At 43.0% G+C, this 27982-nt stretch overlaps 1 protein-coding gene across 3 annotated transcripts in view; it reads left to right on the forward strand.

The window, feature by feature from the left end:
- Nucleotides 1-27500, forward strand: part of LOC137425490 (kelch-like protein 5) — a 154910-nt gene extending 127410 nt beyond the window's left edge. For all 3 annotated transcript variants that reach the window (XM_068113988.2, XM_068113989.2, XM_068113987.2), the window contains 2 exons: nucleotides 4989-5160; nucleotides 26710-27500. In XM_068113988.2, coding sequence (XP_067970089.2) covers nucleotides 4989-5160; nucleotides 26710-26826 — 289 coding nt within the window. In that variant the 3' untranslated portion in view covers nucleotides 26827-27500. The remainder of the gene's footprint in view (nucleotides 1-4988; nucleotides 5161-26709) is intronic.
- The last annotated feature ends 482 nt before the right edge of the window (nucleotides 27501-27982 follow it).

The following is a 27982-nucleotide window of genomic DNA, read 5'->3' on the forward strand; positions in this document are numbered from 1 at the left end:
CGGCGATTGAAGACGAGGGACAGATAAGGCCAATCCCCATTACATTTTACATGACGAGACAATTATTTTCCTTTAAGCTATTCCTGTGTCTGTATTTGACGTCAGTGTGTGGGATCCCAATCTAGGAACTTTCTTTATTACCGACGCGTGCTTTTCCTGTCCTTGCCTTTTTACCTTAATAAACCCTTATTATTTTCCCTTCCCATTCAAAATCTTGGTTGTTCGCGTGAATTAATATTCCCTGCAGGATCGAAGCTGCCGTGGGTTTGCTGGAGGTAAGCGTTTGCCGCAGCCTTCCATTTTCCTTCTTCCTCCCGCGTTTTATAGCCGAATCCGTGTTTGGTTGTTGCCTCCGAATAAATCCGTTCAGGCCTATCCGCGACCTTCTGGTGTTAACCGGAGTCGCACGACAGTACTTATACATTTCCTTTCTCTTCTGGCCATTATCTCAGGCACCTTTTGAGTTCGGAAGCTGATATTTGGACATGCCAATGACGAAGTGATTTGGCTGCAAAGGCTATTTTTTATTTATTGATTAATTAATTAATCTATTAATTATTTAATTATTCGATGAATGAGTTAATTAATTTTTTTTAAAGTTACAGATTCGGATGAAATGGTGGTTTATGTATTCTATGAGCCAATTGATTAGCTCTTTAATTTTTTAATGATTATTATTTATTTATTTCCATTATTAATCATTTATTTATTTTCTTTCTCATCTGGGCATCATCTCAGGCACCTTTTGAGCTAGGAAGCTAATATTTGGACATGACAGTGACCAAGTACTGTGACTATAAAGGATATTTTTGATTTATTGATTAATCATTTAATCGATTAATTATTTATTGATTAAACAATTAGTTATTTAATTTTTTTATTAATGACTTATTTAATTAAATTTCTAAAAGATACATCTTCGGATGAAGCACTCGTGGTTTAGTTATGCTATCAGCCAATTGATTAAGAAAATATTTTATGATAGTCTTTTATTGATTTTAATTATGCAATTAATCAATCAATTATTGTACACCTCTCCCTCCCAATGCAATCTCCATGAGCTGCACTGCGCTATTGCTCCGGCAATGCCGTGCTGTAGGATATTTAATTATTTGGCATGGGGGCGGTGTACTTTGAATGTATCTGTACTTGTTTCTATTTTCATTTATACTCATCCCTTTCATCTTGCATTTCCCATATGCCAATCTCTGAAAGTATCGATCTCTACTTTGTATCTAACTGTGTGTTCTCACTTGGAAAGTCTACTGTTAACCTCACTGCAAGTATTTTTTGTTAATTGCAATTTTTCTGACAGGTCTTGCACTATTTAAATCCACCAATGCATCTTCCCACTCACAGCAATTCTTTGCTTCCTATCTCAAATCTATTTTTCCATCCCGTTTGCTATTCTTCCAGCTGTTCCACAAGTCATAACTTGGCAAACAGCCTTGTGTGGTACCTTATCAAATGCCTCTTGAAAGTCCAGATATACAAAATCCACTTCACTTCCCTCATCCGCCCAATCAGAATTAAATTGCTCTTCTACAGCAATCCAATAATTTAATCATGGTTTCCATTTTGTAAGCCCATGCTGACTCTACAATTTGTTTAAATTTTCCAAAATGGTTCCCAATGTAACCACTAATTAGCGTCTCCAACTGCTTCCCCGCCATTGATGTTGAGCAAACAGGAGGTCTCTAGTTTCCCAATTCCTGTTCTGTTTTGGAAATGATGTTGCGTTCACTGCTCTACAAATTACACTGCTATTCTAGTATTTGCTATTCTGCTTCATAAAGGTTTAAATCCTACAGTGTGCTTGAATGAGACTGCTTTAATGCCAAATAAATTGTTACCTTTTTCTTTTTTGGCAAAATGTTTTCAAGGGCCTTATTGTCCCCCGTCGCACAGCGGAGCGAAAGGGGGACTATGGTTTTCCCCTTCGTGCGTGTGGGCGTGCGTGCGTAAGCGAAGGACCGCATTCGAATTTGGTGTGTGGGTGCAACCCACGTCAAAATCCAAGATGGCCGCCGCCATGTATGTGTGATGCCAAGTATGTCTGAACCTTGTGAGCTGAATATCTTGAAAAATAAGCAAAGTACCAACTTCTAATCTGGTGTGTGGGTGTATCTAGGCATAAGGAAGAACCCTATTGAAAATTGGGTCTCCACGTCAAAATCCAAGATGGCCGCCGCCATGTATGTCTGAACCTTGTGAGATGAATATCTTGAAAAATAAGCGAAGTACCAACTTCTAATTTGGTGTGTGGGTGTATCTCGGCATAAGGAAGAACGCTATTGAAAATTGGGGCGACACGTCAAAATCCAAGATGGCCGCCACCATATATATGTTTGAACCTTGTGAGCGAAATATCTCGAAAAATAAGCGAAGTACCAACTTCTAATCTGGCGTGTGGGTGTATCTTGGCACAAGGAAGAACGCTATTTAAAATTGGGTCGCCATGTCAAAATCCAAGATGGCCGCCGCCATGTATGTCTGAACCTTGAGATGAACATCTTGAAAAATAAGCGAAGTACCAACTTCGACTTTGGTGTGTGGGTGTATCTCGGCATAAGGAAGAACGCTATTGAAAATTGGGGCGACACGTCAAAATCCAAGATGGCCGCCACCATATATATGTTTGAACCTTGTGAGCGAAATATCTCGAAAAATAAGCGAAGTACCAACTTCTAATCTGGCGTGTGGGTGTATCTTGGCACAAGGAAGAACGCTGTTTAAAATTGGGTCGCCATGTCAAAATCCAAGATGGCCACCGCCATGTATGTCTGAACCTTGAGATGAATATCTTGAAAAATAAGCAAAGTACCAACTTCGACTTTGGTGTGTGGGTGTATCTCGGCATAGGGAAGAACGCTATTGAAAATTGGGTCGCCACGTCAAAATCCAAGATGGCCGCCGCCATATATATGTCTGAACCTTGTGAGCGAAATATCTTGAAAAATAAGCGAAGTACCAACTTCTAATCTGGTGTGTGGGTGTATCTAGGCACAAGCAAGAACGCTGTTTAAAATTGGGTCGCCACGTCAAAATCCAAGATGGCCGCCGCCATGTATGTCTGAACCTTGTGAGATGAATATCTTGAAAAATAAGCGAAGTACCAACTTCTAATTTGGTGTGTGGGTGTATCTCGGCATAAGGAAGAACGCTATTGAAAATTGGGTCGCCACGTCAAAATCCAAGATGGCCTCCGCCATGTATGTCTGAACCTTGTGAGATGAATATCTTGAAAAATAAGTGAAGTACCAACTTCTAATTTGGTGTGGGTGTATCTCGGCATACAGAAGAACGCTATTGAAAATTGGGTCGCCACGTCAAAATCCAAGATGGCCGCCACCATATATATGTCTGAACCTTGAGCGAAATATCTCGAAAAATAAGCGAAGTACCAACTTCTAATCTGGTGGGTGGGTGTATCTAGGCACAAGCAAGAAAGCTGTTTAAAATTGGGTCGCCACGTCAAAATCCAAGATGGCCGCCGCCATGTATGTCTGAACCTTGTGAGCGAAATATCTTGAAAGATAAGCGAAGTACCAACTTCTAATCTGGTGTTTGGGTGTATCTCGGCACAAGGAAGAACGCTATTGAAAATTGGGTCGCCACGTCAAAATCCAAGATGGCCGCCGCCATGTATGTCTGAACCTTGAGCGAAATATCATATCATAGCATGTTTTCTGCGTCTTCCACTTTGTCAACTCACATCACTTCCCCGACGGAGGACCGAGGCGTAACGCTTGTTTGGATCTTATTATTGTCTTGACACTTTTTGAAAAACAATGGGACTGTCTGTGTCTGTCTGGCTGTCACACTTTGTCCTCAAACGGTTGGGCAGAAATTCACCAAGCCTGGTCGTTATGATCACCACATGGTAAGGTGCAAGAGCAGTCATTTTTGGCCCAACCCTCTTTTTTTTTTTTTTTTGCTATTCAGTGTCAAAGCCCTCGTGTTTATTTTCAATTTCGCTCGTGACGTCAAACTGTGAACTCCCCCTGATCTAAATGGAGTCTCTTCACAGAACAGTGCATTCTGATATAGATTCCACCGTCATTAGCAACTCTGAAGGTTCTCAGTATGTTGCAATTGATCATTGGGATTGTGAAGAAACTATTGCAGACATAGTGATGGAAATGCTTTCAGGGGAATTGTGGAGCCGTGTCGTTTCAAGCCTTGTGGGAACGATTCAGACGAAGATGTTAGTGAAGATGGCAGTGCTTGTAGTGAAGTTAAAAACGCCAGTCGCATGTTCACCACATGTTGGGAGGTTTTGTTCCGTTCAATTGGGGGTACTTAGTTTTCACTGAAGCTGAAATTTGAGCACAATAGTGAGCATGTGCTTTGGTAAAAACGGTATTTTTTGATTAATCTATTATTTTATTGATTAATTTTTTTAAAGTAAGGTACAGATGAAACGGTAGTGGTTTAGGTATTCTTTTAGCCAATTGATTAATAATATAATTATTTTGCGATTATTATTTATTTATTTTCATTATTAATCACTTATTTATTTTTTCTCATCTGGGCAATATCTTGGGCACCTTTTGAGCTAGGAAGCTGACATTTGGAAATGACTGACAGTGATTTTGATTAATCGATTAATCGATTAATCAATTGTTTCTTTATTGATTAATTTATTTTTGGATTAATTCATTTTCAAAAATGGACAGCTTCAGATGAAACGATGGTGGTTTAGATATGCTATTAACCAATTGATAAATTATTTTATGATTTTTATTTATTTAAATTATGCAATTAATCAATGAATTATTGTACCCCTCTCAATACCATCTGTGCTGCATTGTGGCATTTCCAGATGCTGAAGGTGCCCCGGCAATGCTGTGCACTAGATGATGTTTATTTATTTGGCATGGGGGTGGTGTACTTTGATTGTATCTGTACTTGTTTCTTTTCTTTTTACATGAATGTATCTGTAGAAAGTGATTAATATCTGCTTCATTTTAACTTCTCGTTTACAGGTATAGCCCCAAGTTCGACTGCTGGACATCTGTGGCGCCATTGAGTGTAAGCAGAGATGCTATTGGAGTTTGCCTTCTGGGTGATAGGCTGTATGCCGTTGGTGGATATAATGGAAAATCCTACTTATCAACTGTGGAGGAGTATGACCCCAACACTGATGAGTGGACTCAGGTGAGATTTTCTATTTCTTGCAACATACTAACATGTCAACAGCAATCCTTTAATGTTGAGCATGCACATGCTGTGAAGTTCCCAGAGTGAACCTGAGCTTTTGCTTGTGATGTCACATAGCATTCAGACCAAAGGGCGATTGCATTGATTAATTCAATTTACAATATTCCAAATATAATTATCACCTGAATTTGTAATTATCCTCACACGTTTTGAAAAAAAAAAAAAAAAAAATGTGGTCGGGGAGGAAGGTATATTAGTCCGTCCGTAGTGCTATCTCCAACGGTGAGGCAGAAATTCACCAAACTCGGGAGTAATGATCATCACATGGCACAAAGGTGCAAGAGTAGTGCCGTTATTGGCTTGCATACCTGCCGACATTCAGGAACTGTAGAGTTCCCCTCTTCGCCTCCCGCCTCCTTACAAAATATATAGGGTCATGGAATATATGTGTATATATATATGTATATATATATATATATGTATATATATGTATATAATTACACCCACCCCGGACCAGTCACACACCTCACCATTGGTCCCTCACGAACACCCGGGTCTAAATCAACCCCCAAGCCGACTGAAGCTCCCCTCACATCATATACATTTCCTCGTATATCGCCACTCACCTCGGTACCTCGTCGTCACACCTCCTCTGCCACCTGCAAACTCTTTATTTGGTCAGTGAGCACATCATCATGATTTGAACACAGACCTTGCACATACTCCATCACTTCCTCCCTTATCTCCTTTTTAGTTTCCCTCCGTCTCTTCTTAATTTCACTCACCCCTTCTTCCACCTCCTCTAATTTTTCCTTTACCTCCTTTATCTCCCTGTGCGCCCCCTCTATCTCTTCCTCTAACGCCACTTTAACCGTTTCTATGTGCGTCCTCACCTCTCCGTCCTTCGTCTCCATTACTTCTGTCACCTCCTCCAACTTCTTCGTCAACCCCTCATGTACCATCTGACATTCCTTCTGTGTCGCTATTAATTCGTTTTTAATGTCTTTTTGTGTCGTTTTAACCCCCCGATTATTGCCGTGTTCTTTTCCACTTGGTCCACTAGTTCCTTTTGTCCCACTGTCAGCTGTTCTACTCCCTTCGTCAGACCCTCTATTCCCCCTTGTAACCTCGCCGTATTATTACTCACCTCTTTCTCTATACGCTTTTCGCCTCGCTTTACCTCCTCGCGTACCCCCGAGACCTCCTCACTTACACCTCGTCGTATCTCCTCCATCTGGTTCCCCATCTGTTCGATTTCCCGGGCGGATTGCTCCCCTATTTCCCGCAATTTGTCTTCCATCCTATTTTCTAACCCCATTAACCCATTTTTCACCCCCTCTAACTGATTCTCCTGGGCAGCCATTCTATTTTCCACCCCCGTTAACCCATTCTTTACCTCTTTTATCCCGTTGTCTAACCCCTCAAATTTAGCTTCTAGCCGTTCCCCCATTTCTCCCATTTTGCCCCCCATTTCGCCCATTTTGCCCCCCATTTCGCCCCTCATTGCCCCCATTTGCTCACTCTGAGCCTCCATCCGGTTCCCCATTTCGCTCCCCAATCGCTCACTATCAGCCCTTGCTTCGTCCCTCATTGCCCCCATACTGTTTTTCAAACCTCCAATTTGGTCTTCCATTTGTCCCATAAGGGCCCTCATTTGCAGGAAAAAAAGGTTCGAATCCACCAGCGGCGCTGCTACGGTCGCGGGCGCCGTGGCCATGTGCGAGGCGCCATTTTGCGCGCCCGTAACCTCGTGCGCGAGAGCGCCATTTTGCGCGTCTGATACCCCCTCAACCACATTGCCAATGTTCTCCTCTCTTTCATCCACATACATTTCCCCTAGGTCCTGGGTCGATTCCACCCCGTCTATCTCTCCCACCGGCATCCCGTCACCTTGACCAGCCATGGCGCGATTTCAAAATTCGGGTTTTGCTTTAAAACACAAATTTCCAACAGCTTGTAATTTTGAGCGCGTTAAGCGCGCTTCGGGCCTCGTATCTCACTCCCCGACACCAATTGTTACGGACGCGGTTAAAGGATGTTAGTTTACCGAGCGGTGGTATTACCGCGACCGAACAGTTACTCCCCGACGAGAACCCGATTCCACCCAAACGTTGGCCGTATCGCACCACGGCTGCTCAATATGGAAAACTCTAAAGCGACCGAATACAAAGAGGAAGAAGACGTACAGAAGAGTAATTGGATTTATTATTTACACATATAAGCAGGAAGAAAGCAATCACGCTTATTTACAGAAGATATTAGATACACAGTGCAACGCTAGCTTACCTACAGTCTTAATTAACCCAGGGACAGAACAAACAAGGACAGACTCACGCGGGGAATGATGATAGGACTGGCGGGAGATGGATGGCTGGCGGGATAGGGAGGTCCAACTGGTCCTGCAACCGATCGACTCGTTGGGCAGCCGCCGCCCCTTCGCGGCCCTGCTCCAAACTGCCGTCCAGGCCTCACGCTGCTGTGGCTGCAGTTTCGGTGGCTCCAGCTGCAGTAAGTGCAGTTTCGGTGGCTCGAGCTGCAGTAAATGCAGTTTCGGTGGCTCGAGCTGCAGTAAATGCAGTTTCGGTGGCTCGAGCTGCAGTAATTGCAGTTTCGGTGGCTCGAGCTGCAGTAAATGCAGTTTCGGTGGCTCGAGCTGCAGTAAATGCAGTTTCGGTGGCTCGAGCTGCAGCTCAACTCTGGACTTCTCTCGGACTCGACTCAAAGCGCCTCTCTTGGACTCAACCGCTTGGACTCCCTCTCGTCTCTCTGTAAAAGCTCATCTCTTCGGGAAACGCCCTAGCTGCGGGTTATATAGGCCCCGCCCCTCAACCTTCGCGAACCTCCTCGATGTTTCTCTCCACACCCTCTCCAAGTCCAACCCCTTGTTCGTGGTTGGTTGAGTGGGGCTGACTCACTCCTCCCCTCTATGACGAGGTGGGGACCCGTCTTTCTTCCCCAACCCTGCCTCGTGGCCAATGGCGGCAATTGTTGGTTGGCAATGCGAATGGCAATTGACGAAAAGGGGGAATGGAAGTTTTGGGAGTGGGAATGAAGGGAATCTATTTCTTTCACTGGTGCAATGGAGTATTTCAATTAATGGGAGACACAGCCTTACCCTAAAACACATAATAAGATATAACTATTGAACAGGGGTATTCTATGATTGGCTGTGGTGTGGATGCTTTATGGACTAATTATGGGACGCCCTTTGACCTTTACACAGCTCCGGAGGCAGGAGGCGCAGAATAAACAATAATAATAATACACACAATCAAAAAAAATACAGTCCTCATATCCGCAACAATATATACATATACAGACCTGGCATTTAATATGGAATATTTTTTTTGTGGGGGTGAACTTACATTTCAAGATGTCTTAGAACCAAAAGTTCATTGGAATTATGTTGAAATTATTCTCGATTTTGTTAATGTGACCTTTAAAAGAAACAAAAACCACATTTGACATTTCGAAACAAATAAATTGATCCTTGAAAGTGATGTAAACTGACATCGAACTCAATTCATGGACAGTACTGTGTTAAACTTCTGTACGTTCTCCAGAAGTAGCTCTTTATTTTGCACATTAGCCAAATTTTTTTTTAACAAAAACAAAAGTTAAATTACGACTGGGATTACGGACAGTAAAATTACAGTTCAGTACTTCGTGTAACCCCCACGGGCATTCAGGAGAGCACGTACACGTTGAGGCATGCTGTTCACGAGATTTGCCAAGGTTTGGACAGGAATCGCTTGCCATGCAGTGACAATAGCCTGCTGCAATTCACGCACAGAGGTCGGCTGCTGGTCCAAGTGGTCGATTTGACGCGTTAATTCTGCCCACAAGTTCTCTATCGGATTCATATCCGGGGACATGGAAGGCCACTCCTGCAACGATATGCTCTTCACCACGGTCAGCAAGAAAGTGTTGGATCATGCGAGCACGATGAGGCCGTGCATTGTCGTCTTGGAAGACAAAGTTTCCTCGAAAGGCTGCACGAGCAAATGGAAGCAATGTTTCTTCCAGAATGGCCCTGTACTTGAACTGGTTCAGGTTTCCATTCAGAACAACCAGGTCAGTTTTGCCCCCTGCATGAAAAGCAGCTCAAACGGTCACCCCACCACCTCCAGCTTGGACTCTTGGCACTATACAATCTTTGTTGTAGGCTTCATGCACTTGTCTGCGCACTCAGACGCGGCCATCTTGACGATAGACCAGAGATCTAGACTCGTCACTGAAGATCACATGATTCCAGTGTCCTAGCTGCCATTGACCGTGGTCTCTGGCCCACTGCAATCGGCGCTGGCGGTATTGTTTGGTCAGGCGTGGCTTTCTCAGGGGACGCCTGGCATGATAGCCTGCTTGAACCAGTCGTTGGTTGACTAGCCTTCTGGATACAGGCACATTTGTCAGTTGCTGCCACTCAGCCCTAAGCCGATTAGCTGACTTGGTACGGCCATTGCGGACTAACCGGTGCAGCTGGCGATCATCCCTCCTTGTGGTTCTGCGGGGACGTCCTGGCCTCGGTATTGGAGTAGGGACACCCCTCTGAGCATTTTGTTTCAGGATCTTTGACACCTGACCTTGAGTGATGCCATACTGCCGAGCAATAGCACGCTGGTTCATGCCGTAATTTCGTAAAGCCACCACTCCATGACGAACAGCATTGTCGAGTTGACGGACCATCTCCAGAGGAAGCGGCAATAACTTTTGGAGACGTGCAGCAGTTGTTTTCCACTAATACAGAACGCAACAACCCTTGTATACCCGACTGTGAAGCCAATCATCAAATGCACCTGTCCGTACATTTTGCCACGCCACCTGTGATATAATCCTGTTGTTGACTTCTTGCTGCGACAGACAATCAGTGACATGGTTCTTTTAACAAATAAATCACCAAAGTGTAAAAGAAACTCACCAGATTGATATACTGAGTTAAGAAAGTAAACCCAAGTCAAGAATAAAAAAATATTCCATATTAAATGCCAAGTCTGTATATAACGCATAGTGGCGTAGTGATGGTTTGTGGCGCTCGGTCAAAAATAGTGCTCCCTGCAGGCACTGACATAGTCAGAAATTCCTATTGAGGGGGCAATATGAAAGAGCTCTAAGCTTCCCCAGCGGGATCAGCAGCAGAGCTTTGGAAGCTGTTCAAAATGAGAATAGATATAGTTATGATCTCCTGAGATGATTCGGCTTGTTAACTACAAAGAATCCGGAATAATTCCTGTTTCTAAACACCCGCCATGTTAAGGTGTATAGAGCAGTTTAATAGGTCCTTCCATGGCATGATATTCCTACTGCAAAATAAACAAGAAAGAGCAATCAGATTGCAGACCCTTGCCAGTATGTTTTAGTGGTTTTTAAGGCTTGTGTTGAAACAAATATGGCGGCCGAACCAGGTGAATGATGACATCGTCATTAATTATTATTTTTTTCTCCCTCGATGACGCTCAAAAATTTCATCTTGATCGGAAGAAGTTTTGTACTTGTCGAATTGACGTTGTAATGGAGGCACCTATGATGTCATCATTAATAGATGTTATTCCCCATGGAGATTTCGTCACAATGAGCCATGTCTCAATTTTTTCTATGCATCGCTTTTGGAGATATGGAGGTGCAATTTTTTTTGGTTTTTCCAAGATTGTGGCCAATCCACGTGACTGATGACGTCATCATTATTTTTTCTCTCCACCAATTTATGCCTACATGACGCTGAAGAAATGTCATCTTGATCGGATGAAGTTTTGTACTTGTCGAATTATGACGTCATAATGGAGGCACCGATGACATCATCATTAACGTATTTTTTTCCCCATGGAGAGTTCTTTACAATGAGCCATGACTCGGTTTTTTTTTTTTTATATTCGGCGCATTCGGAGATATGGAGATGCAAAGTTTTTCGGTTTTTCCAAGATGGCGGCCATACCACATGACCTATGACATCATAATTATCATTTTCAAAAATTATACAGGTGGAGGTGTGCACCTATGGTGAAAATTTCCTGTCTGGGACCAAAGGTTGTAGAGAAAATCATATTTATTCTGTGCGGACAAACAAACGACAAACAAATGAAAAATCGGTCAGACCGAGGACTTGCTGGAATGTACTTTTTTATCGGCCATTTTGGATCAAAATGGCGGGAAATCTATACATGTATAAACGCCAAGCAATAGAAGGTAACTGAGTAAGTGTGTGCATATATCTTGTCCTTTCAGAGTTATAGTGGTTTGAAATATATTTTCAATGAAAACTTGGCCCCCTGACCTTTGACCCCAAAAAATAATTAAAACTAAGCATTTTTGACCATTTTATGCCACGTTATTTTTCGGGAATTGAATAATGAACATTTTGGTGTTGGCTAGAAGGGAATCTGATAATGTTTGACAGTTATTAGTAAAAAAAACAGTTTTTGACCTTGAGTTTGACCTTTCAAGGTCACAAGGTCAAAGGTCATGGTTCCAAATTAAATGTCGTATGTGACTTCCTATATGTCAGTAACAGTAAGTGTATGCATATCTCTTGTACTTTCAGAGTTATAGTGGTTTGAAATATATTTTAAATGAAAACTCCACCCCCTCCCACCCCCCTGATTTCACGTTTTGGGTGACCTTGACAATAAGGATAACAAGAAAAAGAGCAATCAGAGATTGCAAACCCTCGCCAGGATGTATTTTCAGTGGTTTTTTGAGGTTTTTGTGTTAAAACAAATATGGCGGCCGAACCACGTGACCGATGACGTCATCATTATTTGTTTTCTCAACTAATTTATTCCTTGATTATGCTCAAGAAATTTCATCTTAATCGGATTAGGTTTTGTACTTGTCGAATTATGACGTCGTAATTACGGCACCCATGACATCATCATTAATATATTTTATTCCCCACGGAGAGTTTTTTCAATGAGCCATGTCTCAATTTTTTCTATTCAGAACTTTCGGAGATATAGAGGTGCAAAGTTTTTCGATTTTACCAAGATGGCAGCCGAACCACGAGACCGATGACGTCATCGTTATTATTTTTTTCTCCACCAGTTTATGCCAACATGGCGCTCAAGAAATTGCATCTTGATCGGATGAAGTTTTGTACTTGTCAAATTATCGAATTACGACTTCATAATGGAGTGTGTTGGCTTAGCGGTTTGGGTGCCGGCTTGGGATCCGAGGATCCTGGGTTTGAATCCTGGTCGATCGCTGAATTAACACCAGGGGGGTTGATTCAGCCTGTCATCCTTCCGAGGTCGGCAAATTGAGGACCAGCTTGCTGGGATGAATGATCACGGTGTGTAGCCCGATTTAGAATAGGTACACCGTGTCCCTGCGCATCGTAAGAGCGTGACCAAGGGTTGGTGTCAGGAAGGGCATCCGGCCATAAAAACATTGCCTCAAACAGGGAACCATGATTGTCATGGGGCCCGCAAGGCTAACCCCTGCTCTGGCGGGGAAAATGGCCTTAAAAATGGCCTTAAAACGATCATTCATATTTTTATAATGGAGTGTGTTTTCCCGTTGTCTACCCTGGTTTAGAATAGGTACACCATATCCCTGCGTGTCGTAAGAGGCGACTAAGAGGGTTGGCGTCAGGAAGGGCATCCGGCCATGAAAACATTGCCTCAAAAAGAGAACCATGACAATTACAACGACATATGAGCAGGGTACAGCCCGAAGTGGAGATCGGTTTCTGAGGTTTGGGACATGGGATGTAGGGACCTGGGACAATGACAGGGAGATCAGGAGAAGTGGTGGAAGTATTGATCAGAAGAAGAGTGGACATCTGTTGTGTGCAAGAGAAGAGATGGAAGGGAAATGGTGTGAGAATGGTGAAGGGTAGGCAGGGACAGAAATACAAGTTTGTGTGGCAAGCGTGCCCGGAGGGCGTGAATGGTGTTGGTGTCCTGTTTTCTGAGGAGTTTGTAGACAGTGTGGTGAGTGTGACTCGAGTGAGTGAAAGGTTGATGATGGTGAAAATGATGATTGGAAAGCTCTTGGTGAACGTCATCTCGGGATATGCTCCGCAGGTTGGTCGAAGCGATGAAGAGAAGGACAAGTTCTGGTGTGCGATAGAGAAGCTGATGGAAAACGTGAAAGATGAGGAAGTTGTTGTGGTAGGAGGAGACCTAAATGGACATGTGGGAAGGAGTATGGATGGTTTTTACGGAGTTCATGGGGGTTACGGATATGGTGTGAGAAATGGAGAAGGTGAAAGGATTTTGGAGTTTGCTGATGGAGCTGATTTGTTGATTTGTCATACTCAGTTCCAGAAAGAGGATAATAAGCTTGTTACATACACGTCAGGTGGGTCGACGACAACCGTTGACTACCTGATGGTGCGTAGGCGAGATAGGGGGCACCTCCGGGACACAAAGGTGATCCCGGGGGAGGAGGCTGTTTCACAGCACCACTTGGTTGTCTGCGACATAAGGGTGAAAGGTGCGAGGAGAGCTCGGCGGGTGAAGCGGGCGCCCCGGTCGGAAGGGTCGTCATGGCAACCCCTGGTGGTTGAGACGCCCCGGCAGGGCGAGATCGGGCCATCGGACGGCTCCGTGCCGAGATGGTGCGTGGGATCTTGGTCCGGGTAAGCCCCCTTCCCTGCACCGAATGCCGGACAAATCCAACCGCCGGCAACAAACCACCCACATTCATTGCTCGGCTGTGCGAAGCCGGGCTTTGTAAACGAATTGGCGCACCGAGAGGCTCAAGTGAGTAGACGTGTGAGGGTGATTGCAGTCGTGAATTTGAACAGCAAAATTTGTGATTGGCAAAAATTTGATGATTGGCAGATGATTGGTAGAGTGATTGGCAAATTTTTGATTGGCTGAAATTGGATGGGCCAAATTGGTAGTGGGAGATGCCGGATGTGGTGGTATGGCAACTCTGCCATCCCTCAACGGGGGCAAAGGAGCAATAGTTTTATGGGGTTGGCAGTGAAAACTAGCCCGGGAGGGTTAGGATAAAATGATAGGGATCTAGAGATTGACCATAGGTAACGGTAAGGTTAGGTAGCGACTTTGGACCGGTAGTCGGGGACATAGGGTCGTTGGATGATAATGACGAGGGAGCGCAATAAGGTAAGGGGCGACGGGGAAGCGCGAGTTTTAGTAGGGCACCAGGTAGTTCAGATGATGCTGTGTGAGTGTTGGAGCTGTATTCAGAAGTGTATTGTGAAAAGGTAATTGTGAGTTGTATTGTGCGTGGAAGTGTATGGAGCAGTGAGTGAGGAACAATTGTGATTGCACAGGTGTGGAACTGAACAGGTGTATGGAGCAGTGTATGAGTGAGTGATGGTGATGTGTGTTGTGTTGACCAAATGGTCCAGGGAGGAAGGAGGGTGCAGGAAGCACCAGGTGTAGGAGTGATGGCACAGGTGTGCAAATACAGGTGTATGGAGAATGGTTGTGTGGAATACATGGAGTGTGGAATATATGGAGTATGGAATGGATGGTCGTGGAGTGAGTATGGTGGAAACTATGGAGTGGAGTGGATGGTGCGAAGGTGTGAATGGGGGAAAAGTGGACCCCCATCACGAATACCCAGGGAGGGTAGTTTAAGCGTTATGTAGAGGGAAATACACCTACGTGCCACACTAAAGGTAAAAGTAATAGTCCCGGGACGTGCCTAAGAGGAGGAGGGTGCAGTGTTATGGATTTGAGAATTGTGTTTTTTTTATTGTTGTAAGATATCACCCTCCTTCCTCCATTTGTTGTATAAAGGTCAAAGGTCGTGCCCGTAGTTATTCCATAAACAATCATAGATTTCCTCCTTGTTCAGTAGTTATCTCCTTATTATATGTATTAGATTAAGGCTGTGTCGTCCATTAATTAATACTGCATTGCACCGAAGTGGAATAAGGTAGATTCCCTTCACATCCCCCCTTTCGTTAATTGCCAACTGCATTGGGCGGTTTGCTGCATTCTGCTGCTGCTGTGGTTTTTTCGCTGCAAGACTCCATTAGCCATGAGGTCATCTCGGAGCAGAAGGTGGGAGGAGTCGGCCCAGCGCCGGGAACAAGGTGTGGCCTTGCCAACGCCTCCTCTAAGGGCGGGATCGGTGAGCCCTCGCGACAAATCAGGGCCGAGGCGAGCTCACCGATGGGCGTGTCCTGGAGGCCGGCGGCTTGATCGCCTGAGGCGATATATAAACGCGCGCGGAAGCCTTTGCGAGAAGTTCAAGAGGGAGGAGTCCAGAGAGGGGTTAAAGAGAGGTCCTGAGAGCAAGCATTGAAAGAGAGTCCAAGGAGTCCTGAGAGCAAGCATTGAGAGAGAGTCCTGAGAGCAAGCAAGAGGAGTACCACGAGCAGTACCAGGCTTTAAACTCCACCAAGCAGCATTGGCTCCACCAGGCAGCTTTAACTCGACCGGCGGAGCTCGTCCCGCGGCAGCTCGCACGACCGCAGCTTGGGCGTTGACGGCGGTGCCGACCGTGGCCGTGGAGGAACGGAGCTGCCGCTCCCGGCCCGACCAGTACACAGTTCCAGTAGCCCTCCCTCTCCCTCCAGCCATCCACCTCCTGCATTCGTTCCTGCCATCATTCCCTGTGTAAGTGTGCTCGTTGTCTGTCTTTGTCTTGACCATGGGGTATAAGTTAAGCCTGTTTAGTTAAGCTAGAGTTTCACTGTGTCCTTCTGGTCCATCCCTCTTTCTGTCTTTATTTTCTTATTCTTCCTTCTCCCTTGGTTTCTTTTGATTGTACATAATAGTAGTAATAAATTATATTCGTATTTCCTACTTCTGTCTTCCTCTTCTTCACAAGCCGTCGTCTTTGTCTTTTCCCCATTGAAAACCTGTGGCACGATTTGGCCAACGTTCAAGGATCGGGTTTAGTCCTTGGTAATAGTTCGTGCTGCGGTTGCTAAAACCGCTCGGCAATTAACATCTGTCCGCGGTACGAGCGGGGCTGTGCCACCTACCTTTCCGGGGGTAGCTGGGCAGTGTCAGGGACCACGTCGGTCAGTTATAGAAGAGGGGATTAATCCCCCCTCTAAGGGGAACCGAGGCCAACGTTGGGTTCCGTAACAATATATACTAGCTGAGGTACCCGGCTTCGCCCGGGTTGAATAAGAATAAGACAAATATATGATGAAAAGAACATGTATATTTTAGAGCAATATCACAGTACATTTCCTACATGACGTTTTTTCAATTTTCAATTTCTCAAAACCTCTGGGTATACAACATTTCTGGTTTTCTTACTTGGTGCCAAGACATAAAGATTGCTTGGTTTTCCAACCCTCGAGCAGCCCAGATTCAGCTGGCCATGGGCAAACACTTGTTCTGTGAAGTTCAGGCCTACAACCTTCATTGATTGCCCCTGCGCCTTGTTGATGGACATAGCAAAACATAGCCTGATGGGGAACTGAAATCCTCTTTTGAAGGAGAATGGAAGGTCAGGTGGAATAAGTGGTATCCTTGGAATGAATACTTTCTCTCCTCTGTATTGTCCTGAGAGGATGGTTGCCTCTAGGACATACATGCGGCATCATTTGCTGGATTGTCAATCGTGTTCCATTACACAGCTTTGGTGGATCAAGATTCCTTAGAAGAATGATTGGTGCTCCCACCTTGAGAATCAACCTGTGTGTTGGGAGTCCTTGAGGCTGATGACTGTTGAGAAACTCAGTTGGGAAGTTTACTGCCTGATCTTCATCTGTCACTTTGTCAAGAGAATCATAATTTCTTTCATGACCGGGCAGCGAACGTCATTATGTGCAACTTTACGTCACTCGTACGGACGTGAAAAAATTTTTTTCCCTTAAAAATATATTTAAAATAAATAAAATAGTACATAAATTAACAATAAAAGAAGCTAAAAAACAATTTAAAAGTGTACGTACGCGCAACTGCTGGTTCTCATTCAAAACAGAGGCGATGTACAGTATTCCTTTACTGTGTCTGTGTTAGCCATGGGTCCGAAGAAGGATAATGCTAGTGTTTCCAAGCATAATGTGGTTTCGATGGAAGATAAGTTAAATCTGATTAAAAGGTATGAAAACGGTGAAAAAGTGTTGGTGATAGCGCATAGACGTTATCGCGAATCGGAACCGCAATGCGTCATGGGATCGGAAAGGGGCAATGGCGCCGCCACAAACTACAACATGGAAGAGCTGACCACATTTGTAGAGCAGAATGTCCCAAGAATGGTTGAAAACCAACAGGCAAGCCTTTAATTCTATCCTGAAGAGTGTTGATGATGATGCTGGCAAGATATTCTTCCTCGATGCTCCTGGCGGGACAGGAAAAACATTCCTCATTAATATCATCCTGGCCAAGGTTCGTCAAAAGTCGGAAATTGCTCTGGCTGTGGCCTCAAGTGGAATTGCAGCTGGCTGGTTTTTTTAAACCATTGATATTAAAATAAAAAGTAGCCTATAACCACCGGGAGTTTATGCCGATTCCGAATCTGTGTCTAAAACTTTTCTCCGATGTGTAGTTCTTGGGTTATAAGCGGACATCCAGACAGACACAGACACTCCTCCTTTATTTATATACTAGTGGGGTCACCCTTGGGAATCCCACGGGCATGGACGTGTGTGACATTTGGACATCTTCATTCAGCTGATGCATATTCAGTTTTACAAAATGGTTACAGGCAATTTATCTGATCCACAAATGATGTAATCTACACAATATATTTACTTCTGATAACATGTGTATGCATGCATGTGCGTGCACACACACACACACACCTCGTTTTTTCATTTCTGTTCCTCACAATTCTGTCTCTCTCTTATTCACACACACACACGTACACACGTACACACACACACGTACACACACACACAGTACGTACACGTACGTACACACACGTACACGTACACACACGTACACGTACACACACGTACACGTACACACACGTACACGTACACACACGTACACGTACACACACACACGTACACACACGTACACGTACACACACGTACACACACACACACGTACACACACACACATACACGTACACACACGTACACACACACACGTACACACACACACATACACACACACACGTACACACACACACACGTACACCTACACATGTCCCACGGCACATGTATATATCCCACATCCCACATGTATATACATGTTTAAAGTGTCCGTGCCCCTCCCTCCTCCCCCCTCCTCCCTCCGCCCGGCAACGCCGGGTACTTCTGCTCGTAACTAATAAAATAAAAACGAAGAAATATCTCTCAGCAATTTCCCGTCTGTTAATTTATATATTTTACAAATGTGAATTACACGTCCATACACACGTGAAATGGAGTTTGTTTTTTCACACGTGAACCTTTACTTACGGATAATAATGTTGAATGAAATAAAAACGAAGAAATATATGTCGGCATCATTGTTGACGTTTTTGTGACTGTCATCAAACGAAAAAGTAATATATCTTAACGGAAAAGAAAAGCGAATTTTTTATATATGTCGACACGTTGCCGTCGGTATCATGTTGGGCGGTGTATGATACAGCATGACGCGAATTTTAAAAATATATCTGCATTTTCCCGCGTGTGTGTGAATGTTCTCAATTATTTCTGACACCGAGTCTAAAACCATCGATAAAAATTAAATCAGATGGTGAATTCGAGATAAAATCGTGAGGGTGACTCAATGAATGGGCTTTAGTTTACAGGCGTTTGAGATTTCATTTCGTTCTATAAACGGAAACTTTCATCGGATTTTCTTCCCGTTTTTTTTCAACCGAGTCTAGAACTATGTTAACAACTGCGAAAAATGAAATGATATATCGAATTAGAATTGAAATAAATCTGCGTGAGAGAGAAAGACAGCACGGGCCTAACTAAACAGGCCTCAAAAGCTATTCGAGAAGGAGGAGTGGGTGGAGCTACTCTGCAAACCGAGTAAGCCACACCCTGGACAGACGTCCAACAGACAGAATCATCTTCGCCTATTATATATATAGATATATATATATATACACAGTAGTGACCCCTAATTCCGAACGCCCCTCATCTCGAACTACTCTAATTCCGAACCGTAAATTCGAGAAAATGTTGTCCCTAATTCCGAATGTATTTCTATAACCGAACCGCCAACATAGCGTTAGCGTCGTTCATATTTCCCGCCGCGAGCGTCGTTCATATTTCCCGCCACGAGCGTCGTTCATATTTCCCGCGCATCTTCGCGCAGCATCACCCACACCTGCTCCCGCATGCACAACCCGGAAGTTGCTTTGTTCCTTCAGTTGGTCGGTTGTACTAGTTCTGGCAGCATCTCTCGTGTGTTCGTCGCTAGTTTACCTCATGTTTTCACCTTGATTTGTGCTTTTTTTTCTTTGAAGATAACCCTTACCCATTCACCATGGCACCTAAGAAGAGCAGTGAAGGCAATAAAAATAAGAGGAAGGCGGTGAGAGCGACAATTGAGGTGAAGAAACAACTTATCGCTAAGCATGAGGGCGGTATGCGTGTGATGGATCTCGCTGCTATGTTCGAGATGCCGAAATCGACCGTGTGTACGATTTTGAAAAATAAGGAAGTGATTAAAGCAGCTGATGTGGCAAAAGGTGTTACGACTCTGACCCGTAGGAGATCGAAGTTTATGGAGGAGATGGAAAAACTCCTCTTCGTTTGGATAAATGAGAAACAATTGGTTGGTGCTGCCATCTCTGAGGGCATTATCTGTGAGAAAGCGAAGCTCCTGCACGGTGACCTTATGAAAGACTTGCCTGGAAGTAGTGCTGATGGTGATGAGTTTAAGGATAGTAGGGGGTGGTTTGAAAAGTTTAAGAGAAGAAGTGGGATCCACAGTGTTATGCATGGAGAGGCTGCTAGTTCGAATAAGGATGGAGCAGCAGACTTTGTGAATAAATTTAGTGCATTTGTGAACACTGAGGGGTATGTGGCACAACAGGTGTTCAATTGTGATGAGACAGGCCTCTTCTGGAAAAAGATGCCAAGGAGGACCTACATAACGAAGGAAGAGAATTCTGTACCAGGCCATAAGCCAATGAAAGATAGGCTTACTCTCTCGTTGTGTGCTAATGCTAGTGGAGACTGCAAGATAAAGCCTTTGCTTGTGTACCACTCAGAGAATCCACGTGTGTTCAAAAAGAACAATGTGATTAAGAGCAAGCTTAATGTTATGTGGAGGGCAAACGTGAAAGCATGGGCTACCAGGCAGTTCTTCACTGAGTGGATTCATGAGGAGTTTGCCCCTTCTGTGAAGGCTTATCTTGAGGAGAAGAATCTACCCCTGAAGGCTCTTCTTGTGATGGACAATGCTCCTGCTCATCCTCCAGGCTTGGAAGAAGATTTGGAGGAAGAATACAGCTTCATCAAGGTGAAGTTCTTGCCCCCCAATACCACTCCTCTCATCCAGCCCATGGACCAGCAAGTCATCTCAAATTTCAAGAAGTTGTACACCAAGGCTATGTTCCAGAGATGCTTTGAGGTGACAAACGAGACTGAACTGACCCTCAGAGACTTTTGGAAGGATCATTATAATATCCTCCATTGCCTAAGAATCATTGACAAAGCATGGAGGGAAGTGTCTCTGAGGACAATGAACTCTGCCTGGAAGAAACTCTGGCCTGATTGTGTTGCAGGGAGAGATTTTGAAGGCTTTGAAGAACCTATTGTGCCTGCTATTGTAGCATTGGGTCAGTCCATGGGCTTGGAGGTGAGTGAAGAGGATGTGGAGGAGTTAGTGGAGGATCACAACAAGGAACTCACCACAGAAGAACTTCAGCACCTCCACAAGATGCAGCAAGAAGAAGTGGCAGTGGAAATTTCTTCAGAGGATGAAGAGGGAGCTCGTGGTAACATTTCCAGTGCTGAAATTAAAGAACTGTGCTTCCATTGGTCTAAAACACAGGCCATTGTTGAAAAGTGGCACCCTAATAAAGCAGTGGTTAACAGGAGCATTAACTTGTTCAGTGACAATGTGATTGACCACTTCAGAAAAATTAAGAAAAGTCACCAACACCAGGCAACTTTGGAGAGGTGGTTCTCTAAAGAAAGCAAAGCCTAGTGAGCCCCAACCCTCTACAAGTGGTGTTAAGAGACAAAGAGAGCAAACACCAGAAGCACAGTCATCTGATGTGAGCTTGGAAGGTGCCTCACCTTCCAAGCAATAAAACCCTCTCCCTCCTTCCTCCTCTCCAGCTTCCACATGCACCATCAGAACTCTCCACTAAGGTAAATGCAGTTATTTTCATGTTAGTACATTTATTTCTTGTTTTTATTATTATTATTATTTGATATTTAGGGCATTTACTCATCTTATTTTACCTTGAATCATGTGTATTTGCAGTTAACAGTGTCTTGATAATGGGTTTTTGGGGTCCAGGAACGGATTAATTCACTTTCCATTATTTCTTATGAGGAAAATAGTTTCTAATTCAGAACTTTTCCCAATCCGAACTGCCACTGGAACGAATTAAATTCGGATTTAGAGGTCTGTGTGTGTGTGTGTGTGTGTGTGTGTGTGTGTGTGTGTGTGTGTGTGTGTGTGTGTGTGTGTGTGTGTGTGTGTGTGTGTGTGTGTGTGTGTGTGTGTGTATACATACATACATGGGACGGCTCTCCCGTTAGCAAGGGGTGATTAGCCCCTTGTCCTGTTAAGCTGGCCGTCTCCCCGGTCCTGCACTTGTAACGCTATCCCGCGGGATGGAACGGATCAGGGTTATGGGCCCAGGGTCTATCCCGAATACCTTTATCCGTCCCTCCGCAGACTAGGGAGACAAGTACCGCTCGAACCCCGGTTTGGATGGTCTAGTTAGTTGCCGAGCGGTTTTTAGCAACCCGAAGTTCGAGCCATTACCAAAGACTAACCCGATTCTCAAACGTTGGCCGAATCGCGCCACATACTCAATATTGAAACCACTAAAGCGACCGAACGAGAATGAAGAAGAAGAAGTACGGAGGAATAACAGGATTTATTAATTATTTACACAAACCAAAGCAAAGAGAGCAGTCAAGGTTGTATACAGAAAATGGAAGGAGCAGGAAACACAGTGAAATCATTAGCTTACCTATACAAGCTTAATTAATAAACCCCAGGACAACGTTAAAGACAGACGGACGATCACACTTACACGGGGAAATGCAGGCAGGAATGAATGGCTTGGAGATGGGTGGCTTTGAGAGGCAAGGAAGGTTCAGCGGGTACTGGGCACGGTCGGGCCAGAAGGCACCGCCGTCAAGAAGCCGAGCTGCGGTCGTTGGTCCCAAACTGCGCAGGCGAAGTTCCTTTCTCCGTACTGCTGCCTCGCGCGCTCCTTGCGTTGCCTCGGTCCGTTTTTCCTGCAGCGCGGCACGTCTCATGGCGGCTTGGTCACACCTGCTCATCTCCAGCGCATCTCCTGGACTCAGAACTCATCTCTCCTCTCAGCTCATCTCGTGGGGAGTGTCCCGCGGCGGGTTATATAGGCCCCGCCCTTCACCCTTTGCGAACCTCCCCCAAGCGTTCTCTCTCCGCCCTCTCAAGCCAAACCCCTCGTTCTGGGTTGGATGAGCGGGGCCGACTTACTCCTCCCCTCTATGACGAGGTGGAGACCCGCCTTTCTTCTTCGTCGTTACCTCGTGCGTAATGGAGTCAAATGCAGCAAAGTGGACGGCAGATGAAAATGCAGCAAAGTGCCTAAAGAGTCAATTGCAGCAAACCTGGCAAACCTGGCACTTGGAAGCTGCCATGGGGCGTCGGAGGGGCCTACTCTTATTTAATTCGGTGCAATGAAGAGTCAACCTATTGGGAAACACATCCTTAGCCTACATAGAATAAGGGACTAACTATTTAAAAGGATATATGGTGTCCTGTGTGTAGGTTTATGGAATTAACTAAGAGGACGAGCTTCGACCTTTCTTTACATTACGAGGGTCAGTTACACACAACAAAACCATAATTCTCACATTCTTTAAACTTTCTCAAATTCGTAACATTTATTTCGTAATGTAATGTACATGTTAGTACATTTATTTCTTGTTTTTATTATTATTATTATTTGATATTTAGGGCATTTACTCATCTTATTTTACCTTGAATCATGTGTATTTGCAGTTAACAGTGTCTTGATAATGGGTTTTTGGGGTCCAGGAACGGATTAATTCACTTTCCATTATTTATTATGAGGAAAATAGTTTCTAATTCAGAACTTTTCCCAATCCGAACTGCCGCTGGAAGGAATTAAATTCGGATTTAGAGGTCCCACTGTATGTATATATATTTATATATATATATATATATATATATATATATATATATATATATATATATATATATATATATATATATATATATATATGTATATATATACACATACATACATACATACATACATACAAAGCTTCTCTGATAATTATTTAATTTCTTCCGATTAGTTGTTTAATGCAAATGAGGCACCCTGCTTGTACTGTGAAGATCCTGCTATGTCTTATATATATATATACACACATATACACATATATATATATATATATATATATATATATATATATATATATATATATACACACACACACACACACACACACACACACACACACACACACACACACACACACACACACACACACACACACACACACACACACACACACACACACACACACACACACACACACACACACACACACACACACACACACACACACACACACACACACACACACACACACACATATATGTGTGTATGTGTATATATATATATATAAGAAATAGCAGGATCTTCACAGTACAAGCAGGGTGCCTCATTTGCATTAAATAACTAATCGGAAGAAATTAAATATTTAGCGGCCGTAGCTTCAAGATGATCGATATTTAATTATCAGAGAAGCTTTCAGCCAACAAAAGCCTTCTACGTCTTCCTCGATTTAAACTTTCGAGTGGAGAATGTGAAGGAGAAAAAGTACCAGACGGTTGGCAATGGGGAGAACAGCAATGTCAGTGTTGACAAATCTGGAAATACAAAGATGTGACAATACAAACCAAGAGGAGGATGGTGAATGATGTCCATAACTGACATCCACACATTGCAAGTGGAAACAAGGAAGAGCAATCAGAGATTGCAAACCCTCACCAGGATTTATTTTCAGTGGTTTTTAAGGCTTTTGTGTTGAAACAAATATGGCGGCTGAACCACGTGACCGATGTCATCATTATTTTTATTTCTCCACTAATTTATACCTAGATTATGCTCAAGAAATTTCATCTTGATCAGATGAAGTTTTGTGCTAGTCAAATTATGACGTCAATTGATGCACCGATGACATCATTAACAGATGTTATTCCACATGGAGAGTTCTTTACAATGAGCCATGTCTCAATTTTTTCTGTGCAGCGCTTTCAGAGATATGGAGGTGCAAATGTTTTTGGTTTTTCCAAGATGGCGGCTGAAACACGTGACCGATGACATCATAATTATCATTAAAAAATTATACACGTGGAGTTGTGAAACTGTAATCATATTTATTCTGTGCGGACAAACAGATGAAAAATCACTCATAGAGCGACACTTAGCAAAACAGAACAAAGTAGAATGGCACTCAGCAGAGCATCCTTTTGACCTCAAAAAATAATTGGTGGCTGAATTCAGTGACCTGATATGCAAATCGTCTTCAAAGTTTAAGTTAATCGGATGAAAATTGACAATTTTAGAAATTTGGCCTATGTTGACCTTTTGGCCTATGTTGACCGCCAAAATAGTTGGTGGTTGGTTTCAGTAAGCTATGACAATCCTTTTCAAATTTCAACTCAATCGGATGAAAATTGAGGATTTTAGAGATTTCAAAAAAGTGGTTTACCTTTGGCCTTTGTTGACCTTATGACCTACGTTGATCTCATAAATAGTTGGTTGAATTCAGTTTGCTGATATGAAAATCTCATTCAAATTTCAAGTCAATTGGATGAAAATTGAGGATTTTAGAAATTTGAAGTGATTGACATTTTGGGCTATGTTGATCTCAAAAATAGTTGGTAGTTGAATTCAGTTCGCCGATATGAAAATCTCATTCAAATTTCAAGTCAATTGGATGAAAATTGAGGATTTTAGAAATTTGAAGAAAGTGGTTGACATTTTGGCCTATGTTGACCTTTTGGCCGATGTTGATCTCAAAAATAGTTGGTCGTTGAATTCAGTTCGCTGATATGAAAATCTCATTCAAATTCCAAGTCAATCGGATGAAAATTGAGGAACTTAGAAATTTGAAATGGTTGTTTACCTTTGGCCTATGTTGACCTTGTGACCTATGTTGACCTCAAAAATAGTTGGTGGGTGAATTCAGTTCGCTGAAATGAAAATCCTATTCAAATTTCAAGTTAATCGGATGAATATTGAGGATTTTAGAAATTTGAAGAAGGTGGTTGACATTTTGGCCTATTTTGAACTTTTGGCCTATTTTGACCTCAAGAATAGTTGTTGGTTGAATTCAATCCGTTGATATGAAAATCCTATTGAAATTTCAGGTCAATCGGATGAAAATTGAGGATTTTAGAAATTTGAAAAAAGTGCTTGACTTGTGTCCTATGGTGACCTTTTGACCTCAAAAATATATATAGGATTTTGTTGCTCCACGAACTCACGAACTTTTGGTGAAGATCGGTTTAAAATTGTGACCTGCAGGCAAGTATAAGTGAGCAGACAGACAAACACAAACCGAAGTGATCAACATACTTGTCAAAAAATATTTTTTGCCAAGTAACAAACGGACTCAAATGCAATACCCTCTCCTCATGTGAGGGAAATAACAGTGACGAAAAACAATTGACAGTTTTGAAATGTGGTGTTTGAGACGAATATTAAATAGTCCATGGATTGCAAGAAGAAACAAATACGTGCTTGAAATTAGATGACCATGTACATTAGAAGTGCTGATACCAAAACAACTGCCATAATTTGGATACATTATGCATGTAGAACAAGTCTGGAGAAATCAACAATGCTGAGTGTTTTCAGTGAAGAAGAGGAAGAGACATATCTTGCATGTGCTGAATGGATGGGGGTAAAAGCTGAAACCAAGGTGACTCTGCCAGAACTTTGGGAAGCAATAGAGTATATGGATGTTTGGAGAAATCCAACAGTCACCAGAAATTGAGCAAGACTTGATGGGCTCTTACTACACTCTTATTTGCTGTTCTTTTCAGTTTCTTCCTCTTCCTATTTTCTCTCCTTCCTCTTCCTCCTTTCTCTCTCTTTCTCTCTTTCTCTCTCTTTCTCTCTCATTCCCTTTCTAGTTGTGTCCAATTGTTGCCTTGGATTGTCTCAAAACATTGATTATATTGTCAAATCTGACTATGTTAAAATCCAAGTTCCTCGTCTTCCTTTTCTTTTGTCCATTTTTATGTTTTTATTTCCAAAATTGTGGGAACAGGTGGAATGTCACTTTTTCCTGTGACAAAGCACAATAGATCAAGGCATTTGTCTGGTACATTCTTCAAAGGCCAAAGGCTTTGTATTTGTGCTTGTCTTGCTTTTCATTTGGGCTCTCCAGAGTGAGCCTTATCGTTGGACCGAAGTGGATAATTTGCTGTGAACAATTTTTTTGTAATTTAAATATTTGCATAATTGTCAATGAAATCCCCCCTTCCCCTCTTGCAGATCACCCCATTGTGTGTGGGAAGAGCAGGAGCTTGCGTTGTTACAGTAGAGATTTGCTATCCTCGGATACGGCGTGTACCTGCAGTTCTTACTGCGCAAAAAAGCTCTGAGCACTGATGATTCACAGGCCAATTATTGTCCCCTCTGAAAACTGCTCCTTCCTATCCCAGACGCTACTTTCTGGACATTTAAAATAATTTCCACATCCTGGTCAATTGCAAGTGCAGTTTGCAACTTGATCCATCTCTTTGTGGTCTTTCGAAATACTACGATTAGTTTTCTTAACCTGCATTCACTAAAGTTACCTTTATGCTTGGCTTTTGTTGAATCCATACATGATAATTAATAGGTTTAGTTTGAAGGTTTGTGTTGTTTGTTTGTTTTTGTTATTTGTTTTCAGACCTTTTCAATTCTCGACTGAGTTGAGATATCTTTGGAGTCGGTGATGGTCTTTTTTTTTTCTTTTTTTTTAAAACTCTTGCACCGAAACTCGAGTAATGAATGCATGAGTCTTTATTTTGGTGAAATGGGCAAAATAATTTAAATTAGGTTTGCATCATTTTCACTGACGTTTTTTTTTTGTCATCCTGCCCATTGAACAATCTACTTCCTGTTAATAAACATTATTTTACTCCTAAAAGAACTGATTTTATCGATTGTTGTAAACAGGTTTTCTTCCAAACCATGTTGTGCAACTAATATTAAATTCTCAGTTCTCAGATGCAATTTCAAGAATTTATTTATAAACTGTTTGTTTGTGTACTTTAAAAAATAAAGAATTTGCTTTTTAAGTGTGAATAATTACCCCCTCCCCGCCCTGCCCCTACCCCCCGCCCCCCCCCCCCCCCACACACACACACACGGAGACAGGCACACACACACATACACAGCAGGATATGGTTTTGCAATTGCTTTGTCTGTCGAGTGTTACGTATTACCTCCCCAAACCCCGGTTGTGGTGCACCTCAGTCTGGAGTGGGAACACGGCAGAAAGATTTGTTGTTTTGCGTGTTCTAATAAACCATGGTAAAACCACACCAATGCAATTGTAGACTAAAACAAGTAATTGTATTGTCGTGAAATCAGACTCCAAGACCTCTCTTCAGAATATGAGGTTTTATTGTAATCGACTTGGCGTTTACCGACATAAACACAGCAGTCATTTTAATAGCTCCACAAAGAATATGAAAGCACATCAAGACAGTTATAAAATGAAATAAGCAATCTAAGTCACTGGTCGAACCTCGTAATCACATCTTACCAAGATCTTTCA

This window comes from Myxine glutinosa, chromosome 4 (assembly GCF_964187855.1).
Source record: "Myxine glutinosa chromosome 4, kmMyxGlut1.1, whole genome shotgun sequence".
NCBI lineage: Eukaryota > Metazoa > Chordata > Myxini > Myxiniformes > Myxinidae > Myxine > Myxine glutinosa.